Source organism: Pinus tabuliformis, chromosome 8, assembly GCF_031772625.1.
Source record: "Pinus tabuliformis cultivar Carrire ecotype Pingquan chromosome 8, CPIR1, whole genome shotgun sequence".
NCBI lineage: Eukaryota > Viridiplantae > Streptophyta > Pinopsida > Pinales > Pinaceae > Pinus > Pinus tabuliformis.
The window spans coordinates 522733376-522758498 of NC_142294.1; the positions used below are offsets into that span (position 1 = coordinate 522733376).

Here is a 25123-nt window from a genome sequence, read left to right on the forward strand (position 1 = left end):
TGTTTGGTTCTTTTCATGCAATGGAAGATAGGGACAAATTTGATGCTATCACATGGTGGGATGCTTATGGCGTCCAGGGACTTTTGCCAAAATTGGCAGAAAAGTGCTCTCACAGGTTGTAGATACTTCTTCTGCAGAGAGGTGTTGGAGCACCTACAACTCTCTGTAAAAATTTCTGTTTTCCCACCCCGGTTTTCAGTTTCACCTTATTTCTCCCATGTAGTTAAATGCCCATTCCCATAACCATACATTTAACAGACTGAAAAAAATAAATATGGCTGAAAACACAAATTCTGGAAATTTTTCAGAATGCTGGAAATTGCAGAAATAAAAATCAGCAATTAAAAACAGCCATTAAAACACATTAAAACACTGATATTTTTGGTCAACTTGACCCTGGAAAAACCCCCTACAACTCTTGGGGAAAACCAGTTTGAGAGCTCTTCTTTATTTCTGAAAATTGCCTTTTTACAGTGAGAATTATTCAGCAAAAAATCAGCAAGCAAATTTACAACTTATCTCCTTTCCCGTGCCTCACATCAATCTGGAAATTACAGCAAACAGGACAGCAATAAATGCTGTACGACCTCCGTTTTGTGTGAAGAAAAATCAGCAAACTGCTCCTCGATGTTTGTGCAAAAATCTGCCTTTCACTATGTGCTGAATCAGCTGTACAAATCTGCTCAACTGCTGCCTTGGAATGTGTGCCAAGCTGCTGTCTCCTTCTCCTTCCTGCTCAGAAATCTCTCTTGCTCTCTTGCTCTCCTTCTCCCAATCTGCTCATGAAAGAATGAATGACCTTTTCCTCCTTTAATATAACTCCAAGTGACTTTTGGGTGATCCAAGTGACTTTTGGGTGATCTCTAAATCCAATGGCTGAAATAGATTTAGATCAATGGTTGAGATTAAATGCTCATTTAAATCTCACTTTCTATTTTTTAATTCACCCCACTTTAATAAAGACCCACTTAGTCATTTATTTCCAAAGTCACTTTTCCTTTCTAATTTTTCATTTACTTTATAAAAGTTACTTTAAAATTAGACTTAATAACTTTATCACTTAAAGTCACTTTTAAATTAGATTTAACTTTATAAAATTATAAAGTCACTTTAGGAGAAAAATTAAATTCTTTTGGACACTTTTCCCTAGGCCAAAGATCAAAGCCTAAGGGAACCACCTGTCCTCCGGTACCAAATTTCAACACTCCCTCTTACCGAGGAAGGTGTTCCTCACCACACCCATCTTGTCCCTGAAGTAGACATGCTTGCCCCGTGGTAAGGCTTTGGTAAGGATATCTGCAACCTGCTCATCAGTGGAAATATACTCAAGCTTCACAACTCCCTTCTGAACATAGTCTCTGATGAAATGATATCTGATCCCGATATGCTTTGACCTGTCATGAAATACTGGATTCTCCGTGAGTTTAATGCAACTCTGATTATCACAGTAAATCACTGAAGGTCTCAACGGCTGACCAAATAAGCCAAACAACATCTTGCGAAGCCAGATAGCCTCACAACTAGCTAGACTGGCTGCCATATACTCTGCTTCCGCTGAACTCAGTGCTACTGACTGCTGCTTCCGGTTGAACCATGACACTACTGCTGAACCCAACCCAAAACAACACCCTGAAGTGCTCTTCCTATCAGAAGCACAACCTGCCCAATCAGAATCAGTGTATCCTGCCAATCTCACTCCATCTCCCTGCCTGTAGTCCAGACCATAATCCACTGTCCCCTGCAAGTACCGCAAAATGTGTTTTGCAGCCACCCAGTGAACCTTCCTAGGCTCACACATAAACTGACTCATCGTGTTGACTGCAAAACAGATATCTGGTCTAGTGTTGACCAAATACATCAAGGAACCAATCAGCTGCCTGTACAATGTGGGATCCACCAACTCGGAATCCGAAGCATGAAGCTTCTTCCAGTTGGTGATCATCGGTGTCGACATGGGTCTACAATCCTCCATGTGGAATCTGCTAAGGATGTCCACAATATACTTCCCCTGCCCCAGGAAGAAATGCCCCTCCTCCTGCCACACCTCCAAACCCAAAAAGTAATGCATCAAGCCGATGTCCTTCATCTCAAACTCCGCCGCAAGATCTCTCTTGCAGTGCTCTATGAGTCTCTCTGCACCTGTAATGATCAAGTCATCCACATACAGCACCAGAATGAGAGGCTCCTCACCAATCACAATAAAGTAAAGGTTCGGATCTGCCTCACTCTTTGTGAAACCCATCCCTTGCAAGTATGCATCTATCCTGGAGTACCAAGCTCTGGGAGCTTGCTTCAGGCCATAAAGGGCCTTCTTCAATCTGCACACATGGGACTCCTTCCCATGCACCTCAAAGCCCTGTGGCTGCTCAATGTACACCTCCTCCTGTATGAAGCCATTGAGAAATGCGGTCTTCACATCCATCTGGTGGATCTTCCAACCCATCTCTGCTGCTATCGATATAATGGAGCGGATCGAAGTATATCGAGCCACGGGAGCGAAGGTCTCCTCATAATCAACTCCCTCTACCTGGGAGAACCCTCTAGCCACAAACCTCGCTTTGAATTTCTCAATGCTGCCATCTGCAGCATGCTTTACCTTGTAAAGCCATCTGGAAGTAACCACGGATTTGCCCTCAGGCCTCGGCACCACCTCCCAAACATCATTCTTCATGATAGAAGAATACTCCTCCTGCATGGCCTCTCTCCAGACCTGCTGGCTAGCTGCCTCCTCATAGCTAGAAGGCTCAGAGTCAAGGATGCTGGTAACCATCGCCATATAGCTACAAAACCTCTCAGGTGGTCTACTCTCTCTGACCGGCCTCTTCGGCTCAGCAACAGATGTGGCATCTCTCAAGGTGTCCTGAAGCCACTTGGGCTTCCTCTTCCCTGAGCATGCTTCTCCCATAGGAGAATGAAACTCCTCCTCCTCATCACCATCAGTAGCCTGAACTCCTGACTGTCTGTCTGCTGTCCTCCTGCCTGCACCTGAACCTGTAGAAGCTGAGGTACCGTGTGAACTGTCCATCAGTGGACTCCCTAGTGAACTGCTCTGCATGCTGCCCGGAGCACCACCCCTCTGGCTCGATGAGCCACTGCTCACTGACGGACCTGACATCCTCATAGATGTACCTCCTGATCCTCCTGATCCCTGCCCACTGGATCCCTGCGACTGACTCAACTGCTGCTGAGGGTCTGGCTGATCCAGATACTCTAACTCCCGTGACCTCCTAAAGGCCCTGTCCTCCTCGAACTTCACATCCCGTCTGACAACAACTCTCCTCTGTGCAGGAATGTAAATCCGAAAGGCCTTTGAGGTCTCACTGTAGCCCACAAAGATACCCTTCTCTGCGGTGGGCTCTAGTTTGGTCCTTTCCTCCTTGGGTATATAGGAGTATGTAATGCATCCAAAGATATGAAGATGACCAAGATCAGGTTTCTTCCCAGAGAAAGCCTCCTCAGGAGTCATGTGCCCCAAGGCACGATGCGGACTCCTGTTCTGCAAGTAAACAGCTGTGTTGCAGGCCTCTGCCCACAAGAACAATGGCAACCCCTGATCATGTATCATGGCTTTGGCAGCCTCTATGATGGATCTGTTCTTCCTCTCCGCAACCCCGTTCTGCTGGGGGTTGTAAGGAACAGTGAACTCCCTCCTAATGCCTGCCTCCGCACAATAGTCAACAAACTCTCCAAGGGTGTACTCTCCTCCATTGTCCGACCTCAAGGACTTGATCTTTCGACCTGTCTGAGTCTCCACAAGAGCTCTGAACTCCTGAAACCGCTTGAAGACCTCACTCTTGGTCTTCAAAAAATAAATCCAGGTCCTCCTGGAGTGATCATCAATGAATAAAACATAGTACTCATATCCACTCAAGGAAACATGAGACATCCGACCGCTCACATCGGAATGAATCAAATCAAGTATCCCCGTCGCTCTGCTGTCACTGCTGGGAAAAGGGGATTTGGCAAACTTGCCCATCGCACAACCTCTGCAAGTATCAAAGTGATCAGTACTGAAATCTGGCACACCTGTAGTGATCTCCCGCAATGTCCTCAAGGCTCCATGATACATATGTCCCATCCTGCGGTGCCAAATCTCACACAGCTCAGAACTGCTAGCTCTGCTGTCGGTACTACTGCTCAATGCCAAAAGGGGCTGAAATGCAAACTTGTACACCTTTGCATGGCGTACACCTATCACTCTAGCTGAATCAGCTGGAGTGCCCCCGGGATACATCAACACCTGTCCTCCCCTGAACAGTACCTCATATCCTCTGTCCTCCAAAGCTGAGACGGATATGAGGTTCTTCCTCATCCCTGGCACATAAAGAACCTCTGACACCTTCAAGGGAGGTTTGGACTCCCTCTGAAATGTCACTGTCCCCACCCCGACTGCTCTAACAACTCTGTCATCACCGAGTACTACCTCAATATCAGTGCCACTCTCTGAAAGCTCTGAGAAGTACTCCCGGACTCCTGTCATGTGACGTGAAGCCCCACTGTCCACATACCAGATACCTGAAGATGCTCCGCTAATCGAGGGAAAAGCATGCTCCCTCTGAACCTGTGTGGCAGGTGATCCTGTACTAGAGGACTCACACGTAGTGAACGCAAACTCTCGGTCAAAACGACCAGCAAAGTCCTCAATCTCTGCTGAAGCTGCCACGTCCTGGTTCTTCCCCTTCTTCTTCTTCTTCTCCGAACACACAACTGCATAGTGTCCCATCTTTTGACAATTCCAACACTTCACCTTGGAATAGTCCTTCTGTGAGTTACCCTGTTTACCTTTACCTTTGCCTTTGCCCCCACCACTGCTTGTGGAAGCCTGCTTCTTCCCTTTGCCTTTCTTGCCTCCTGCCACCAGTGCTACGTCCTCATCCTGCTCAACTGGCTTGGCTGCCCCAAGCTGTCCTTTCCTGATCTCTGTCTGAATACAATCATCCCAAAACCTCTCCCATGTGGGAAGGGTCTCACGTGCACAAACCCCATCAGCAAAGTTCAACCATGAACGGGGGAGGCCATTCACTGCAATCCGCACCAACTCAGTGGGTGGAATGGCCTCTCCAATCGCTGCCAACTCATCTCTCACATTGGTAATCTTTGTGAGATATCCAGCTGCACTATCATTCCCCATCTTAATGTTCTTCAGCTTCTCCTTCAGGACCATCTTCCGGTTCTCATTGGTACTCTGGTAGAGATTGGACAATGCTGTCCACATCTCATGGGCATTGCTCTTTCCTCTCACATGAGGAATGCAATGGTCTTTGATTCCGTCTAGAATCAGCCTCTTACCCTTATTGTTCTTCTTTTTATACTCAGCCAACTGAGTAACATCAGTGGGCACAACAACAGGGTTCTGTACGGTATGCACCATGATATCCCAGACTTCTGCCTCCTCAAAGATACTCTGCATTCTCTCCTTCCAAACGCTGTAATTTATATGCCCATCCAGCCTATCCTCCACCCTCAATCCCAATGACATCCTGTTGTCCTAAAACTGAAAAATAGCACTGCTGTAGTAAAGATAAAACTGCTGTTTATGAAAAAATCAGCTTGCTGGAATTTTCTGAGTGAAAAATCAGCAACTGTAATTTTTCCTTTTGCTGTCCCAAACTGCCCTTCAGCACTCAAGCTCTGATACCATGTAAAAATTTCTGTTTTCCCACCCCGGTTTTCAGTTTCACCTTATTTCTCCCATGTAGTTAAATGCCCATTCCCATAACCATACATTTAACAGACTGAAAAAAATAAATATGGCTGAAAACACAAATTCTGGAAATTTTTCAGAATGCTGGAAATTGCAGAAATAAAAATCAGCAATTAAAAACAGCCATTAAAACACATTAAAACACTGATATTTTTGGTCAACTTGACCCTGGAAAAACCCCCTACAACTCTTGGGGAAAACCAGTTTGAGAGCTCTTTTTATTTCTGAAAATTGCCTTTTTACAGTGAGAATTATTCAGCAAAAAATCAGCAAGCAAATTTACAACTTATCTCCTTTCCCGTGCCTCACAGCAATCTGGAAATTACAGCAAACAGGACAGCAATAAATGTTGTACGACCTCCGTTTTGTGTGCAGAAAAATCAGCAAACTGCTCCTCGATGTTTGTGCAAAAATCTGCCTTTCACTATGTGCTGAATTAGCTGTACAAATCTGCTCAACTGCTGCCTTGGAATGTGTGCCAAGCTGCTGTCTCCTTCTCCTTCCTGCTCAGAAATCTCTCTTGCTCTCTTGCTCTCCTTCTCCCAATCTGCTCATGAAAGAATGAATGACCTTTTCCTCCTTTTCCTCCTTTAATATAACTCCAAGTGACTTTTGGGTGATCCAAGTGACTTTTGGGTGATCTCTAAATCCAATGGCTGAAATAGATTTAGATCAATGGTTGAGATTAAATGCTCATTTAAATCTCACTTTCTATTTTTTAATTCACCCCACTTTAATAAAGACCCACTTAGTCATTTATTTCCAAAGTCACTTTTCCTTTCTAATTTTTCATTTACTTTATAAAAGTTACTTTAAAATTAGACTTAATAACTTTATCACTTAAAGTCACTTTTAAATTAGATTTAACTTTATAAAATTATAAAGTCACTTTAGGAGAAAAATTAAATTCTTTTGGACACTTTTCCCTAGGCCAAAGATCAAAGCCTAAGGGAACCACCTGTCCTCGGGTACCAAATTTCAACACTCTCAATGTGAGAAGAAAAAGACAAAATGAAAACTTGGCAAAAAGCTTGGTTTATGTGCACTACAACAATGTGGACTGATTAATAATATTTCTTAATGATGATGTTGATGTGAATCGATTAGAGAAGGCTAAGAAGAAGAGGGAGTTGATACACACTCTGAAAAGATAAGTATTATCTTTATTGTTTCTTTTGATTATTTCATCACGAGTCTCTTGGCTTGCTTGGTTGTTCTTGTTCTTCCATAGCCACCTCATAAGAATTGCAAGTACATAATGAAGACTGCCAAGATGTAAATGATGGAAGAACAATGTGACAAGAAGACTTGTGATAGGCTCTGTATTCAGAGGGAGCAAATAAGATCAACCTGATTGAAGCATGTTCCCATGTTGTTGGCTAGAAGTTTTGAAGACTGATGTTGATCTAGATATGCTAAAAATGGCCTTGTGATTTTTTCTGCTATGTAAGAGGGAGTTGCTTTTGATGCATAATCCTGGTGATAGCTTTGGCATAATGGACTGCAGGTCCATTGGCATCTCCCTGAGGAATTGGTTAAAGAAAATGCAAGACTCTGATGTTGACTTGGTTGATCCACTGATTGGTTCATTCATCTATCTGTTGAAGTTTATTATTATTTGTTTGATTCTACTAAGACTGTTGATGCCTGCTTCTGTGAGAAGCCACTTATTATCTATTGAACTATACTATGGTTGCTGATGATTGGTTCTGTGAGAAGGCACTGCTAAGGTCCTCTATTGTCTGTTGATAACTGCTGATGTTTGCTTCCGAGAGAAGCCTCGGCTAAAACTAAATAAAGAATTAAATGTTGTTGTGTTTAATAAAGAACTAAGATCCACCATGGCTACATTTCTGATGTTGAACTGGTTGTTGATGATGATTGAGAATCCCCTTGAAGAGTGAACACTGATTACATAACATCATATCATGGACCATTTGCTGTACGTTGTGTGCCGTGAGACATTGTTTTCTAGGAGATGTATTAATGATTCCCCTGTAGGCTGTGTGCTGTGAGACATTGTTGTTGGGGAGATGTATTGATGATTCCTCCTGTAGGGTATGTGCCGTGAGAAATTATTTTCTGGGAGATGTATTGATGATTCCTCCTGTAGGTTGTGTGCCATGAGACATTGTTGTCTGGGAGATGTATTGATGATTCCTCTTGTAGTTTGTGTGCCATGAGACATTGTCTTCTGGGAGATGTATTGATCATTCCTCTTGTAGGTTGTGTGTCGTGAGACATTGTTGTCCAAGAGGTGTATTGATGATTCCTCTTGTAGGCTGTGTCATGAGACCTTGTGATCTTGGATATGCTTTGTTGGTTCCTCCTGTAGGATGTGTCGCATGAGACCTTGTGGTCTAGGAGATGCTTTGTTGGTTCCTCCCTTAGGTTGTGTGCCATGAGACCTCGTGGTCAGGGAGATGCTTTGAGATGGATGCTATGTATATTTCCTTATGATGAGTTTGAGAGAGAGAAACTTGGATTGTGTTCTCTTCCTTAGGTTGTGGGTCATGAGACCTATGGATTGGTTGGGAAGATTGATCTTGAGAGAGAATGAAAAACTGCCTCCCTAGCTAAGAAGGAGTGTTGAAAAATAAGGTAGCTATGGTCGACATATTTCATTGCAAACATGGAGAAAAAACCTTTTTTTTGGACACCTACAAGTTGGCCCAGCTAAGCCCTACAAGTCGGCTCTAAGAAGGTCTTCATGTCTGCCTACTAGGGTTAATTAGCCCTCTCATGATGCCTATATATAAGTGCTCATTGGCTCTCATTTGCATTGACACAAGATTGATCTGAAATCACAAGGAGACATCACACATGCGAGGAAGAAGAAAGGATTTCTTGATTTGTGTTTAACTATTTCTTTGGACTGAAGTTAACCGAATTTTCTCTTGTGCATTTTACTTCTGTTTGGGCTACCATCTTGTGTTACCTAGAAGGTCGAAATCATTAGAGACGTGTATACTTTTGCTGTTTGTAACAGTTCGTTGACATTTCTGTGGTATTTTTGGCCTCATACTTTAGATACAGACCTAAGTTTCAACCTCTTTATACAAATCTTATTCATTGGACAGAAGTGGATTATCTCTCCTTCTATGTGCAGACCTTGATTGGTATTTCATTGTTGACTATTTTGGATTTCCTGGAACATTTTGATGTACTATTGATGGATACAATCTCTCTCATAAGGAAAGAATTTTTGGGTTTTCCCCTTGTGGCTTTTTCCCTAGCTGTGAGCCTAGTCTTAGTCTCTCTTGTCTCTTGCTTATTGTCTATTGTTCATTGTCTATTGTGATATCTACTTACTGCTCCTGTTGAAGAATTAATGGTTGAAGGTTTTCATGTATAGCTACTTGTTGATTAAAGGATAAAGAAGGAACTGTTTGTATCAATAAAAGTAGTTATCAACTGTGAAAAACTATTCTTGTCATTGCATCACTAGAATTTCAACAAAGGGCGAGTGTTAAAATTGTAACTAGGTTCGGTCTTCATAATTATTGTACTTGTATTATTATGTATTTCATGTAAAAACAAAAACAAAAATGATTGTTTTATTTTTATTATCGAGCATGTTCTGCGCTTTATTTTTGTCAAATGAAAAGTCAAAGGGCATGTTCTTCGTGACCCTCTAAAAAGAAGAAAATTTGAAATTTTGTAAATGTCATTTGTCCCTTCAATTTGCCAAGCAGCTCTCTAGCAAGACAAGTCGGCCTACTCAAAGGGCATGTCTCTTCACATGAACAAACAAATATATAGTGGCACCTGTGCTCCACATTTTGGCATCCAATTCAGTCTCTTCCGCGAAAATAAGTTCGGAATTGTGGCGTGGGAATTTGAGGCACATAAAGCAAGATTTGTATGGCACCTTCTCTCTTTGTGAGTGAAAATTACATGAAGACATATTACCTTTGATGATATGAGTTCAGAGAGACACATTCCTTCTAATGATGCGAGTTCAGAGAGACACATTCTTCATGATGATGCGAGTTCAAAGAAACATGTTCCTTATGATGATGCAAGTTCAAAGAGGCATATTCTTTATGATGGTACACGTTTAGAGATGAATATGATCCAATGTTGATGCAATTCTCAAAGACATTTAGGACAAACATATGACAAATTGGTTGACAAGACATGGCAAAGTTTGGAGGTCTGACTTGGCACTTGGATCACCGGTTGGTTGACTTGGATTTCTCTTGTTGATGAAGAACCTATAAGGAAGGGATTGACAGTTTTTCCTCTTGTGGATTTTTCCTTGGCCTCTGGCCTAATTTTTGGCATGTCTTGTGCTCCATAATGTTTATTTTTCTCTATATCTTTGAATGTATAATTGCTTGATGACATAATTTAATGAGGTAAGCACTATAAGGAAACACATATATCAGTCACAAGTAATTATCATGTTAATAAATTCTACCTTGCATACAAATTTCAACAATTCTTTTGTGTGCTGTATGATATTGTCAACTTCTTCGTAACTCCTACCTTCCTGCAAAAATTCTTGAATTGATTAGAGGCATAGTCACACCCATTGCTTGACCTCAGCACCTTGATCTTCTTTCCTATTAGGTTCTCCACAAGAGCCTTAATCTCTTGAAACCAGCTAAAGACTTCAGCCTGTCTTCAGGAAATAGATGCATGTCATACAAAAGTAATCATCATAAATGAGACATAATACATATCTCATTGCATTGATGCTACTAACATTGGTCCACATAGATTTGAACGAATCAAGTATAAAATCTCCTTGGGCGCACCTTCTGCATATGCTCTACTTCTTAATGCCGAGATTTGAAAGACTTGTTACCATTTCTCGTAGAATTGGAAACACTTTATAATCCAAGTGCCCCATCTCTTTGTGCTACAACTTACGCAAGAAGTGACTCGTATGGACTAGAGCTTGGACAAGATCACCCTGTAGTTTGTACAAATTACCTTCTCTAACCCCAATCACTAGAATTGTGTCTTATTCTGTCCTTATGAACGCTTGCCCTTTCTTGAATTCCATGAAAAAACCCTTATCCTGCATGATTGAAACTGAATTCAAATTCTTCGTGAGTGCTGGAACATAAAACATGCCCTTCAAGTTCAAGGATCTGCTTGACTTGTGTTGGAAAGAATCATAACAACTATGACTATTGAATAGTTGGCATCGTCAAGAAGCTCCACCTGTACTGCTGTGTCTTGTTTTTTCAGACTCGTAAATAACTGTTAGGTTGATATCATTTGACGAGATGACACAATGTCCACATAGCACACGTTCCTTGGAACTGTGCTTATAGAAAGGCCATAAACCAATGACAAATCCTTCTTCGACTTTCAACAAACTTACTCATTTGAGTTTTTGTTGAGGCGCCACTTGCTTTTGTTGCTACTTTCCTTTTCCCCTCCTCTTTGGACAATGTGATGCATACTACTTGTGCTTATGACATATGAAGCACTTGATTTTACTCTAGTCCTTCTTCTCTAGCTGTAAGGGTGACACTTCACTCTTTCCCTTACTTTAATTGGAACCCTTTCCTTTACCCTTCCTTGTTTGACCGATTAGGGATAGGTTCTTGTCACCTCCCTTCTTGTTGGCTTTAGACTCCATGTAAGTCTCCTCATGAATATAATCGTCCCACAGTCTTTCGAAGTTTGGAACCTTCTTGCAAGCACAAACCCCTTGGACAAAAAGGTTCGTAGGAACTTGGGAAACCTTTCAATGCCATGTTAACTAGGTTCAATATCCTCCACCTTCTCCTCAACTATTGCAAGATGATCACGGATTTGAGTGATCTTCATGACTTAACTAGTAATTATTTCGGATTTGGGCATCTCAATGGATTTGAGCGTGTTTCTCAGGATCATCTTCCTATTAACTTTCTTGATTTGGTAGAACATCTCCTTGGCCATACTCTTCTTAGAAATGTGAGGAATCAAGTCATCCTTCACTACATCCAAGATCACCCACTTGGCTTTAATCTCATACTTTTTTTGGCCACCAACTTTTGTGGATCTGTCAGCAATGGAACTGTATGCTCATTAATACCCTAGAGATCGTTTTTCTCCAACACCAATGCAACTCTAGATTTCCATGGCAAGAAATTTGAGGCTCCATCCAGCTTGTCCTCAAATATAAGACTTATTGTTGCCATCTTTTCAGATATGAACAACTTCCCTTGCAAATGTGCCTAGTCCTTCAAGCACCCAGTAAAATGTAAATGACAGAGTTTAGGTCTAATAGATCTATTGTTGTAAATACTTGGAAACCCCTCCAATTAGAGACACAACATTGGTACCACGCTAGAATTTTCTCTAAACCATAGTTGACTAACCTCCTCATGATTTTTGTTTGTTAGTTTGTTAGTTTGTCCCCAAACCGAGGGGACTAACTTGTGGCTTGAGAAATCATGACCCAAGAGCATCTAAACTGTCAAAGTCACCTGGGGATTGTGCTCGACCTAGGCCACACCAACCTGTGCTGACGACTAGATTTGTACCCACATGGTTTGCAACTGACGCCGTTTTCATCACAGAGTGTTTTAACACAATACCCTGTTATTGACTTCTCTATGCCTCGTGGGAAACCTTCTTATGGTTTCAAGTAAAATTATTTGTTGAAATTTAATTTTTAAACAAGAAATTTTAGACCATAGAATTATCACAATTTTTTGGAAAAATAAATTAGAAGAACAAAAAGTAAAATTTCAAATACACAGATATTTTTTCTTGCCCTTCAAATTAGTTTATTCATTAAAAAATTATTCCAACCTTATAAAGGCTTCTTAAACTTTATTATAATTATCATAACACAAAATTAAAAGGGGTTTCACATTAATAAGATTATTTTTTAATAAAGCGAATTACAAAATTGAAAGGACTTTGGATGACTTCATGCATGTTTGACACAAAACCTATGCAAAAGTTTCTGTCCAAGCTACAATCATCAACACATGGAGCCAACAATACGTCACTATTCAAGTGTAACATCACCAGAGGATCAAGAGGACTTAAATGTGTCACACTTAATCTTCATCCCTTGCTAGGGAAGCCCTCAAAAATAGAGCAAACATCGCCAACCAGAAAATTACAGCAACAAATGTTCTTCAATAAATACAATGATTTTAGCGAGACAAAGGTAAGGTTACACCTCAACTCTAACATCTTATGGGAGAAATCTTGCCCTTCTTCGACGACTACGACCACAAATTTGTACAAGTAATTTCTAGCCATCCAAGAAACACAAGAAAAATAAAAGAATGATGATGAACTTCGCATTGAAATGTTGCTTAACTTCTTCCTTTGAAAGATCTTATACTAATCTTGGAGTGTATACTTTCACAATTCCAAACATGCGTTTAACAAATTAATCTCTCCTCTATATATATCCTTCTAGTCAAACCCTAATTCTTAAAATAATTTATGTTTCTAGAAGGCCTTAGAAGCCTCCTTGAGTTTGGCTTTTGAGTGAATAAAATAGTTTCGTATTACAACTCGTCATCTCTCTATTTCGTGAGATCCTTTTAAAACATGTGTGTTATTCATTTGAGGGTTTGATCATGTCAACTGTGCCACAATGCCTCTCCTCATGCAATGATCCTTCCTACAAATATGTAGAAAATGCCTTGAACAAGGTGTTCTAACTTCTCACCCCAAAGTCCTCTGCAAAGGTGAAAAACATGTCTAGCCTTCAAATATGTAGGAAATGTTGATTTCTCGTAGCATCAGATGTGCTCTAACTCTCCAATTTTGTAGGGAGGCTTAGGTACATGTATTCCAAAGAACCTAGAAAGCGTTTTGGTAAATTCCACCCAGAAACAGTTTTATTAAAATTATTAATTATTTTTAATGGGACCCAAACTTAGGAAAATGTAATAATTAAAGGGTATTAATATAAACTGTGGTTGTAACTATTAGAAGAAGACGAGGATCAAGCAAAAATGATCTTATCCATTGATTAGCTTCTAATCTAGGTTGTTGAATGTCAACGAGGAGATTATTTAAGGGGGCTTGAGGGTCACTTGGAAAGACACACAAAGAGTGAGTTCAAAAGTTCGATTTTCTGAGGTAGAGCAACTGCCGGGAGAATTTCGATAGTGAGCTTTTGCAGTGAAGGGCAAAGATAGTTTGGTTGGAGAGTCTTCTCCTGAGCCAAGATACATAGTAGAGAGGCACAGAGACACCAGAAGGAGGCAATGCAGGACCCAGGAGGGGTTGACGCTGAGCCAGAAGGGCCCACACAGAGGCAGCACAGTCTTCCCAAGCAGAAGTCCGAAAATTTGTTGGGTTTGACCTCTGAGCCAGGAGGGTTGACGTCAGATATCCGAGAGAGCAACTCGACCCAACGCACAGCTGATGCAGAGCCTTAGAGGCTAATGTAGGGCCCACACAGGGGCAGCGTAGAAATAGCCAGGGACATGTTGGTTTAGCTGTGGGATCAACCGGGACTTGCTGGGTAGAGTGAGGTAATCTCACAAATTTCTTTTGCCAGTTGTATTTCTCTGTAACTAGATTGTCGGGAGGGCATCCAGAAGTTGTATTCAGAAAACTATTGCTTAATAATAAAAACCATCAGAGTTGTTGCACCGGTTTTCCCACATTGGGTTTTTCTAGGGACATTTGTCAAAAAATAACTGTGTCATTATGTTGTATTTTTCCCTGTTCAGTTTCTTGTTTTGGCATATTATTTTAAATAGTGAATGTTGTAGTTGTATTTACTTCGATATTTACCGTAGAACACAGTAAATAACTTGTATGATTTAACAAGTAGGGGAAGTAATATTAGTTTGCTACAGTAGGGATTTCGGTTTAGGAATTTTCACACGAAAGGCCTCCAACAATGTGCCTTTATCTCTAAATACATCAAAAATTGAAATATGCTTTCAAATCCATTTGAAATTGGATTAAATAATGTGTCCTTACCCATTAAAGTTCTCCATAAATGCAAAACATGCCCCCAAATACATGGAATGCACCTTGTATAATGTGCAACACCCCTTGAAGTCACTTCAGTACCCTTTAAATGTATATTTTCCAAGAAATCCTGCAACTACTATGATGAACAATTTGAATCTCGTTTCTTTTCACCAAGACACAAAGTTTCTCCACAATAGATAAGCAGTGGAATAAGAATGTAGAGATAAAGAACACAACCACACTATTAACACACTAATTTTTCTAGGGAAACTGAACTGGGAAAACCCTCTCCTTGTAGAATTTATTGAGAGAATAAATAGATCAAATACAAAGCAGTCTGTCTATTGAGAACAAAGATGTTCTCCAGTTTATCTAGAAAGTCTCTCTTCATAATCTATGCCATCAATCTGTGAGAAGCCCTTGGTCACAAACTTGGCCTTGTACTTCTCCACACTCCCATCTGCTCCATCCTTCACCTTGTACACACAACATGAACCTACTTGCCCTTAGGCCGTGGCACAATCTCCCAAACATCGTTGTCCATGATGGAGGAATATTCCTGCACCCTGACATCTTACCAAACCTGCTGAGAAGTTGCCTACTTCTAACAAGAAGGTTTGATGTCCACCACCCTTTTCATTAATGCCATATATCTTGTGTACCTCTATGGCTGCTTGCTCTGCTTGAACATAGAGCTATGAGCTTCAACATGCTCCTTGGCCTCTTGAATCAACTTCTTGGCCCACTTGGATTTCTTCCTCCCTGTGCTAGGAGTCTCTAACTGAGTAGCTATCTGCTCTCGTCCTAGTCTCTCCTCCTTATCATCCTACTCTGCATCTTGTTGTTCAACCCTCTTGTCACTTGGTTGAGGCTCAATCTGTGATTCGGGCTGAGGCTCCTCCTTGGGAGTGAGTAGCTCCTCCTCCCAGGTACTGCAACCTGCCCTCTCTCTAAGGGGTCCGTGAGAACTTTGAACTCTTCAAACCTCACATCCCGCCTGAGAACTGTCTTCTTGATTCCTGGAAGATACATCTGGTATGCCTGAGTTGTCTCACTATATCCCCGAAAAAATACCCTTTTTCTACTGTGGGCTACAACTTCTTCCTGCTATACTCATCATTGCCATATATCTTGTGTACCTCTGTGGCAGCTTGCTTTGTCTGAACATAGAGCTAGGAGCTTCAACATGCTCGTGGGCCTCTTGAATTAACTTCTCGACCCACTTGGATTTCTTCCTCCCTGTGCCACGAGTCTCTAACTAAGTAGTTCTTTGCTTTGATCCTAGTCTCTCCTCCTTATCATCTTGCTCTACATCTTGCTATGTGACTGTCTTGTCACGTGACCGAGGCTCAATCTGTGATCCTGGCTGAGGCTCCTCCTTGGTAGCGCGTAGCTCCTCCTCTCAAGTACTGAAACTTGCTCTCGCTCTAAGGACTCCCTCAGAGCTTTGAACTATTCAAACCTCACAAACTGCCTGAGAACTACCTTCTTGAGTCCTAGTAGATACATTTGGTATGCCTGAGTTGTCTCACGATATCCCATAAAAATACCCTTTCTGCTGTGGGCTTCAACTTCTTCCTGCTATCTTTGGAGACATGGCAATAAAGTTTTGTGCCAAAGATATGGAAGTGTGAAACATTAGGCTTCTTGCTTATGAAAGCCTCCTCTGGTGTAAGTTGTCGAAGAACCTTGTGTGGACTTTTGTTCTGTAGAAATACTGCAGTGTTGCATGCCTCTACCGATAAGAACATACATAGTCCCTGATCACGCTACATGGCCTTGGCCGCTCCAACAATACTGCGGTTCTTCGTCTCAGCCACCCCATTCTGCTGAGGGTTTTGGGTGCTATAAAATCTCTCCTAATGCCCTCCCTTGCACAAATATGCTTGAAGGCATTAGAGACATATTCTCTGCCATTGCCACTCCTCAATGCTTTGATCTTCTTGCCTGTTTAGTTTCTACCAAGGCCCTATACTCCATGAAGACCTCATCCTACTTCTTCATAAAGAATATCAAAGTTTTACAAGAATAATCATCTATGGAAGTGACTTAATACTTGTGTCTTATAAGAGATGGAGAAGAGAAGGGCTCGCATACATTTGAATGCATCAACTCCAAAGTCCCTTTGGCTCTGTTGTCTTGACCTTGAAAAGAAGTCTTGGCAAACTTGCCAAGTGTGCACCTATTGCATACATCATGTTGATCAAAACTGCATGTTGGTAATCCTATGGCTATTTGCTGAAGAATCTTCAACGCCCCATGATGCAAGTGTCCCATGCGCTTGTGCCAAAGTTCTCCAATATCTATTCTCTACTCACCCCCTGCCTTGCTGCTCAAGACTGTGCATGTCTCAACCTACAACCTGTAAAGGTTCTTCACCCTCACACCTATCTGCTTCACTGATACATAAGCTAAGTGCTTGAGGTAAGCCTTACCTCTATTGAAGATGACATCATATCCCTTGTCCTCAAGGGTAGCTACTGAAACAAGGTTCTTGTTCAAGCTTGGAACATAGAGGACATCATTGAGATGGAGAGGGCTCCCAGACTCCCTCTCAAAGATATCAGTACCAACTCCCCTAGATACGTACTTTCCATCATCTCCTAGCTCGATCTGAAACTGCATGTCCTTTTCCTCCAGCTAGTTGAAATAATCCATGTTCCTTGTTATATGGAAGGATGCTCCAAAATTAATATACCACGTGCTGGTTCCTACTGAACTTGCCATGCAAGCTATCAATGAGAAGTCTTTCTTGAATTGAGAAGCAAACCCATCTACCTCAATTGATGCAACCACATGATCCTTGTTGGATCTCTTCTTCCAATTAGGACACTTAGTAGCATAGTGCCCAAACTTGTGGCATGGAAGCATTTGATCTTACTCAAATCCTTCTTCTTCTTCTTCTTGTCCTTCTTATTGGACTCGAGCTTCCCTTTGTCTTTCTTGCCCTTCGCTTTGCTTGCCACCCCATTGTCCTCCAACACTATTGTGATCCTTTCCTTCCATGAGTAGAAGTTAGATGCTTCCTCCAAATAGTGATCTGCTCTTAGTCCTTGCTACGCAATCCTCCTTGTCCAAAGAACCTCTCTTCACAATATGATCTTCGTTCTTCACAAATATGAAATTCTTGGTGCTGGTCTTTATGTTGTTCGCTGCACTGATACCTTGTAGATTTTCCACGAAATCCTCCAACTGCTATGATGAACAATTTGAAACTAGTTTCTCTTCACCAAGACACAATTTCTCCACAATAGATAAGAAGCGGAATAAGAATGCAAATAAAGAACATAGTCACACAATTAACACAATAATTTTTCTAGGGAAACCAAATTGGGAAAACCCTCTCCTTGCTGTAGAATTTTATTGAGAGAATAAATAGATCAAATACAAAGCAATCTGTCTATTGAGAACAAAGATGTTCTCCTGCTGATCTAGCCTAGACTTGCCTGCAAACCCTTTGATCATAGCTCCTACTTCCTTGCACAACCTTTGCCCAATTTCCTGGCGTAGGAAATCTCCTATTTCCTAGCCCAGATTGGGCTCCTATTATTTAGGAATTTCCTCCTAAATCCTAATGGAAACCTGCAAGAAAGTTTCTCTCTCAATTTTGCATATAGGCTCCTCCTTGATACACACTCTTAACATGAAGCTTTCCCGACACAAACTCATGCAAACAAGAATGATACAAATTTGTGCCTTCGTCCTCCTTTTAACCAATTCGATCCATGCTATATCTAGCAAGTATAAACTTAGCACATCAGTTGAGTTTAACTTGTTAACTAAGTCGAACTAACTCTCTAACTCGTCCTTTCCTCAATTAGAAATTGAACCTCCCATTCGTCCTCTTCTAAATTTCAATTGGCGCTTGGAGATCGACTTAACTGACCTTCGAATCTCTACGCATGAATTTCCTTGCTCCATAAACTCATCCATCTGCACGAACTCGTCGTCCATGGTAAAAGAAAGATTGATCGTGGTCTTTCTTGACTAAAGCAAGAGTCAAAGCAACCAAATGTTTTTTTTTTTTGTTATGTATGGTACACTCCACATCAAAAGTCCCTTATTTAACAATCCAAATGCCTTTAGCACCACATGTCATCATCAAGGTTGCGGGGGAGCGGCCTCCTCACCTGTCCTCCACCTGCTCTTGAAGTGTGCTTCGAACAAGTGCTTAGGGAGCGACCTAGGGAGCATGCTCCTAAATCGCTCATGTTTGAGAGAAATTTTCTGGAGGGTGCTCCCACCAAAATAAATTCGTTCCCTCCCTAGTTTTTTCATAGGTGGTTAATAGTTCTTCTGCAGAGAGGTGTTGGAGCACCTATAGCTTCATCTACAATGTCAAAAGAAATTGCCTTAATGAAAACCAGACTAAAAGCTTGATTTGTGTACACTACAAGTTGAGGTTGTTGACACATTATTGGGAGCGGGCTCGATTTGATAGAGCACATATCACTTGGGACAACAACCTGGAGGAAGATAATTTGGAGGATGGAGCCTTACATTTAGAAGAGTTGGAAAAAAATTCCTTTTCTTTTCTTTGCAAAAAAAATTTCGCTCTACTATTCAACACCCTTGTAAAAGTATGCGACAAAGCCAGTGAGAAGGAAAAGGATTGGAAAAACAAATTTTACATGTTACCATTGTAATGCAACCTACACTAGTTCATATACTAGTGTAAGAAAGCATCTCTACAAGATTATGATGTCAAAACTTGTGATCAAGTGCTAGCGAAAGATAGGAATAAATACATAATAATACCCAGCCGCAATACAATTCTCTCATACAAACTATGGGTTACCTTCAAGGGGAAAAAACCTTAAATTAACATAAGTTCTATCGTCAAATCTTCCTCCTAATGAATGGTCTAGATTGACTACAAAATTACAATATTTTACAAGGCAATTTTCTCAAAAATTTTCTTTGATGGACCCCCCTGCAACATTAGTGGGGGGGCAAGCACCCCCCCCCCAACATTGCCTAATCAAGGATTGGGATCCAAACACGACCGAATCAAGACCTCTGAATCATAAAGATAATTGGGCTCCACAACCAACATGATGAGAATCGTTATGTTGTAACTTGTGGACCTGTGGTTAATGAAGATTATAACTACTAGATGATTGATGTTATATGGTTTAATCCATGTTTTTATGCTTATCATGGCTAATTCATCACTCTACATGCTTTTGTTGACATATACGCATCAAAATACTTAAAAATATATATTATATAAAACATGATCCCAAAATTGCTCCCGACCTCAAAGCTTTTGAAAATTGTTGCTCCCCGCTCCTGCTTCCTGCATCCAAGCAGCCTTGGTCATCATTCTAAGCAAGGCATTTCTTCTTTAGCTTTGTCTAGATCCCTTGTCATGCCCCATGCTTCCTCCAAGCTAGGGTGTTTTTCTCGGCTAAGATTTGTCTTTTCTTATGCCATTCCTTGAACTTTTGTTAATGTGGGGCATTCCTTTTTTGGCATTGTTTCTAGCCCTTACCTTGCCATAAATCATATCTTGGACACTTCTTGAAGTATACATTGCTTCTCAAGGGTTTGCTTGCTTGCTCAGATCCTCCACCTACATTGTCCTAGTGTCCTAGGTGCAACTAAGGAACAAGGCTCCTCATCAATGATGCAGCAAAAGCTGTGTAAGCCATTTAACCATGTCTTCAAATTGGTGTCAAGTTCACCCAGCTGGAACCTTGTGAAATGTCTTTGGATAATTCTTCATCAATACTTCCCATGTCTCTTTCTATGATCTTGATTCTTTACCTACGACTGAACTTTGAGGATTTACTGTGCTGGTGAGAGAAGAAAGGGTCATGAAAATACTAAATGGACCATGCATTTTCAAGGGGTAACAGGGAACATGTTAAAATTGAAGTTTAGGGAGTTCACAGGCAGAATATAAGTTATTTTGTGGATTTAGATTCATGCAATATATTGATTTTTGGTATGTTAATAGCGATATAGAAAGTGGATATTTGTGCAGGTGATATTTCCTAAGGGATTTCTATTCCTTTGTTTTTATGAATGGGATAGAAAATATTGTGTTCTTGCATTTTGATATTGTATGGAATTGACCTTTAATTTGCCTAATTACTAATCCTCTACTGGTGGCTTTGGTGGTATGTAAATCAGATAAAATATAAACAAAACTTATTGTAGCATTTTGTTGTTTATCGGGTCATGTTTAGCCTATATAGTGAAATGCATATTTTCTAGACGAGTATTGTTCTTTATTCACTTATGAAGGTGACCGTTTTGAATATTTTGTACAGGGAAATGCTGCTTATAAGGATAAACAGTGGCAAAAGGCTATTAATTTCTACTCAGAAGCAATAAAGTTAAATGGAAATAATGCTACTTACTACAGTAACCGTGCTGCAGCATATTTAGAGCTAGGAAGGTATGGCATGTGTTCAAGCTAATCTTAATTCTGTATTGTATTAATCTAACCATGCTTCCAATGCATTCTTAATATTTTTACATCTGCAGTTTTGCACAAGCAGAGGAAGACTGCAGTGCAGCAGTTGGCCTTGATAAAAAGGTGAAGTTAGACAAAATCCCTTCTCTGATGCTTAAAATTTCTTAAAACATTATTTTCATCTTTTTCTTTGTAAAGTAGTATATTATTGCTTTATAAGATGGCAGTTGGCCTTGAAAAACTGGTGAAGGCAAAATCCATTATTTTTCAAATGTTTTTTTTTTTTTTTTGTTTTTAACTTATTCTCTTCCATCTTTTTCTTTGTAAAACATCATATTATTTGTGTATGTAATGATCCTTTTCCTGTTGTTCTGTCCACTTCCTATAGTACCTTCTTTTCGTTAGATAGAAAAATATTTAGAGATGTGAAAGCCCTGGATCCATTTGTCGTCTTCCCTATCTTAGGGCAGTGGTGGTACCAGTTTCTCTATGTACTATGTATGCTATATATTGCCATTTACTGCTTTAGTCTTCCAAGATTTTTGTCATTTGCACTTGGTTGAGATGGTACCTGTTACTGCAAAATCTATCACCTCAATACGAAGCTTCAATAAACAATCTAGATTGAGAGCAACAATGGGATTAGTTACTAACTTACCACTATCACCTTAGCAACTATTCCCCTGCTATTTTGTGGTCAGATAAAGGGAGGCTTCCCTAGTAGATTGCTGGAAATACTGAGAGGGGGGGTGAATCAGTATTTCTTTTCAATTGTTATTTTTACCAGTTAGATCACTTATATTTAGAACACAAAATGAACAATAGGAATAAATGCTTTTATTAATATAATCTTTACAATGAATCAAGTACAATATATATAGGGATCCAACCCTAGATGAAGACATCGATTTTCAATCTCCTAGGCTGCAATCTGTTGCCAAGCACCAACTTCGACTTTAGTGAGGCTCTGACCTCTAGGGTTTCGACCTTATCTTATCCAAGGCAGCAACCTTGAGTTTAGGAGCACCAACTCCAAGGACACCAGTCCTCTAGCTTCGCTTTGTTAAGATATGTTTGGTTGTACTTCACGGCTCCCAAAATCTTCTTCACCAAGCCCTGTCAATCTTCAGCTATCCCTTCATTTAATCTCCACATCACGTCATCAATGACAACCTTGATCTCTTATAAAATGTCACCGTTGCTCTTCATTGTACCCAAGCAGTTTCTTGAAGTCACCTCATAATGTCATCACTGATGCATCATGATCTCCAATAATAACTCCAAGGTTACTCAAAGCTTCTTAACAATATGTTTTCAAAAGATTGTCCCCAAGAGCTATCCAACCAAGGGTATCTTCATCAACCTTCAAACACTTTCTCCAATGTCTGCAAAAAGATCTTGATTGCTTCCAAAATACCTTCAAAGAGATCCCAATCTCAAAGATCTCTAAAAGTTTGATTTCAAATGCACTATTAAACTAGGCTTCACTTAGTCCATCATTGCTGTTGTTCAGGAGGAGATTCTATAATCCAACTATATCACTATCCAAGAGGAAGAGAGGTGATACTACAATCCTCTGTTCAAAGAATGTAGTTATATCTGTTCACCAATGAGCAGTCCGAGCTATTTAGGAGAGGCCCCAGCGAAAACCACAACAATCCAAAGTGAGATTTGAGGCCTGGCAACTGTCACACAAATTGAACCATAGGAGGTCTGAACCACAGTGCTCAACAAATGATTGAGGTTTTTGCTCATAGTTCACAAGTGAGTCGAAGGTAAGGAATCAACACCAAGCCACAACAAGTATGCACAGTCCCGAGAAAGATATGTTACAGTCTAAAACTGCACAGTCAAGAAATGTCAACTACTCCTGCCGGAACACCCTGCTATAGTCCGAGAACATTCACTACTTCTACAACAGTCCAAGAGAACCCACCATAGTTGAGATCGTCTACCATTTTTGCACCAGTCTGAGTCTGTCAAGGGTTCCGAGCCTTTTGTTTGAAATAACACTTGTCAAAACATCTTAAGTATTGTAGGTTCCCAGAGGAAATTTATCACCACAAGTCCGAGACAGATAGAGGTAAGGTCTGAGATATTATAGGAGCTACAGTCTTCATAACCCAAAACAAGTCTTCAATTTTGCCTCCTTCAGTTCACGAGTTGTGAACATCTAATAGACTTCTGTCTTTCTGATCTATGAAAATTGATGATACAAACAAGGAGCTCGAACCTCCTATTAATAGGCTTCTTTCGTGAACCTTGAACGGACACATCTCTTTTGTTGGTCGACAAGGCAGGGTTGTTCAGGTCAGATCCATGTCCAAAATTAATAACTTAACTTCAAAAATTCATTTCTCCCAAATCGCTTGGAGTTTCGGGCTGAGTAATAGCTGTTAAGATTAGGTATGTTCTATGCTAGAGCAATTTATTAAATTTTCACAGTTAGCAATCACATCAGCATTACGATAAACTGCAGATAGAACATAAATATAATATGCAGAAGACAAGCCAAGACAAGAGGACACAAGATATGGCGTGAGCCAGGGACAAACCCCACAATGTGTGGGGAAACCCTTTGATCAAATCTTCTTTTATCTTCAAAGTTCAGCAGAGAAAGAGAGAGAGAGAGAGAGAGTACAATTACAATAGAAGTCAACACTTTGACTTGTCTAGATCTAAGCATAGATCATCTTCTATAACATTGAGATCAGTTGAAGACATTTTGCTTCAACTGATTCTCCAAGGTGACTCCTTCACTTAACATAGTGATGCAGCTTGTACCCGTCACTGTGCCGCACCTAGTCACTGAGCAGCTTCCATCTACTCTCATCATCATGTTGCTCCTGTCTCATTCATCATCATGTTGTTGGGATTATCATATTTGCTGCACCTCAGAGATCATCACTACTGCATCAAGAACTTCATTACTGCTGCAAGGTTCTTGAGAGCATCATTGTTGCACCATGACTTTTCCTTGAGATTATTATTGAGATGATCTCTGCACCTATGAAGATCACGACTACACATTACAGTAGGATGAGATCATTTGTGAGATCATGATCTTAGACACTGATCTTTGCCAAAGCTGACTCTTCTTGACTTGGTGATCATTACTTCTTTCATCATGCTGAGGTTGTTATGATCCTTATCATCTTGACTGCCTCTAAGATACTTGTTCATATCAAGAATACTAGATCTGAAGACTATGATGACTATTGCCACTGTATGTCTCCATTTACAGGTATGCCGAGAAGCTCTTGATCAACACTGAAACCTGCTTCATCATTGTGGTTATGTCGAGACAGTAACATATACATATGTGAGATTGAGATCATACCCATCGAAGTTTTCATTGTGCAATCTGAGTTTCATTGCATCTAAACTGTCACAGGGATACCACCGAGATCTATATGCATTGATTGCGGCTACAACAGTTTGTTCCTGCGGCCTCATTACCTTACTGCGGCCACCTGCAGCTCCCTGCAGCTCTTCCTTATCACTGCGACTACCCTCTCCTTAACTGTGGCTTTCTATGTCTTGACTACGACTTCATATACCTGACTGCGGCTTCTTCATTTCCTACGGATTCATTATTCCTCAACTGCGGCTATAATTGTCATATTTGTATGGCGTATATATATATATATATATATATATATATATATATATATATATATATATATATATATCATGTATATGTATCCAAACTTCACGTAGAATGGCCATACCTGTAGCGTATATATGTATCCAAACTTCACGTAGAATGGCCATACCTGTAGCGTATATATGTATCCAAACTTCACGTAGAATGGCCATACCTGTAGCGTATATATGTATCCAAACTTCACGTAAAATGGCCATACCTGTAGCGTATATATGTATCCCAAGTTCACGTAGAATGGCAGAGAGGAATGCGAAGTTCTGTTGCGTGAACAGGTCTCGTTGACTACGTTTTATTGACCCATTGACTGCGTTTATATTTCTTCATAACCCTGCTGCTTACTGCAGCTAGGGCATCACTGCATCTAGGGTATCACCTGTGGCTAGGTATCTACAACTGGGGCAACGTACAACAGCGAGGGCATTAC

General features: G+C 40.6%; 1 protein-coding gene across 1 annotated transcript in view; it reads left to right on the forward strand.

Annotated features, from left to right (window-relative positions):
* Positions 1 to 25123, forward strand: part of LOC149236458 (outer envelope protein 64, chloroplastic-like) — a 249563-nt gene that overhangs the window by 185861 nt on the left and 38579 nt on the right. Inside the window, exons 10-11 of the mRNA XM_089372388.1 lie at positions 20887 to 21014; positions 21104 to 21155. Of these exons, the coding sequence (XP_089228514.1) occupies positions 20887 to 21014; positions 21104 to 21155 (180 nt within the window). The remainder of the gene's footprint in view (positions 1 to 20886; positions 21015 to 21103; positions 21156 to 25123) is intronic.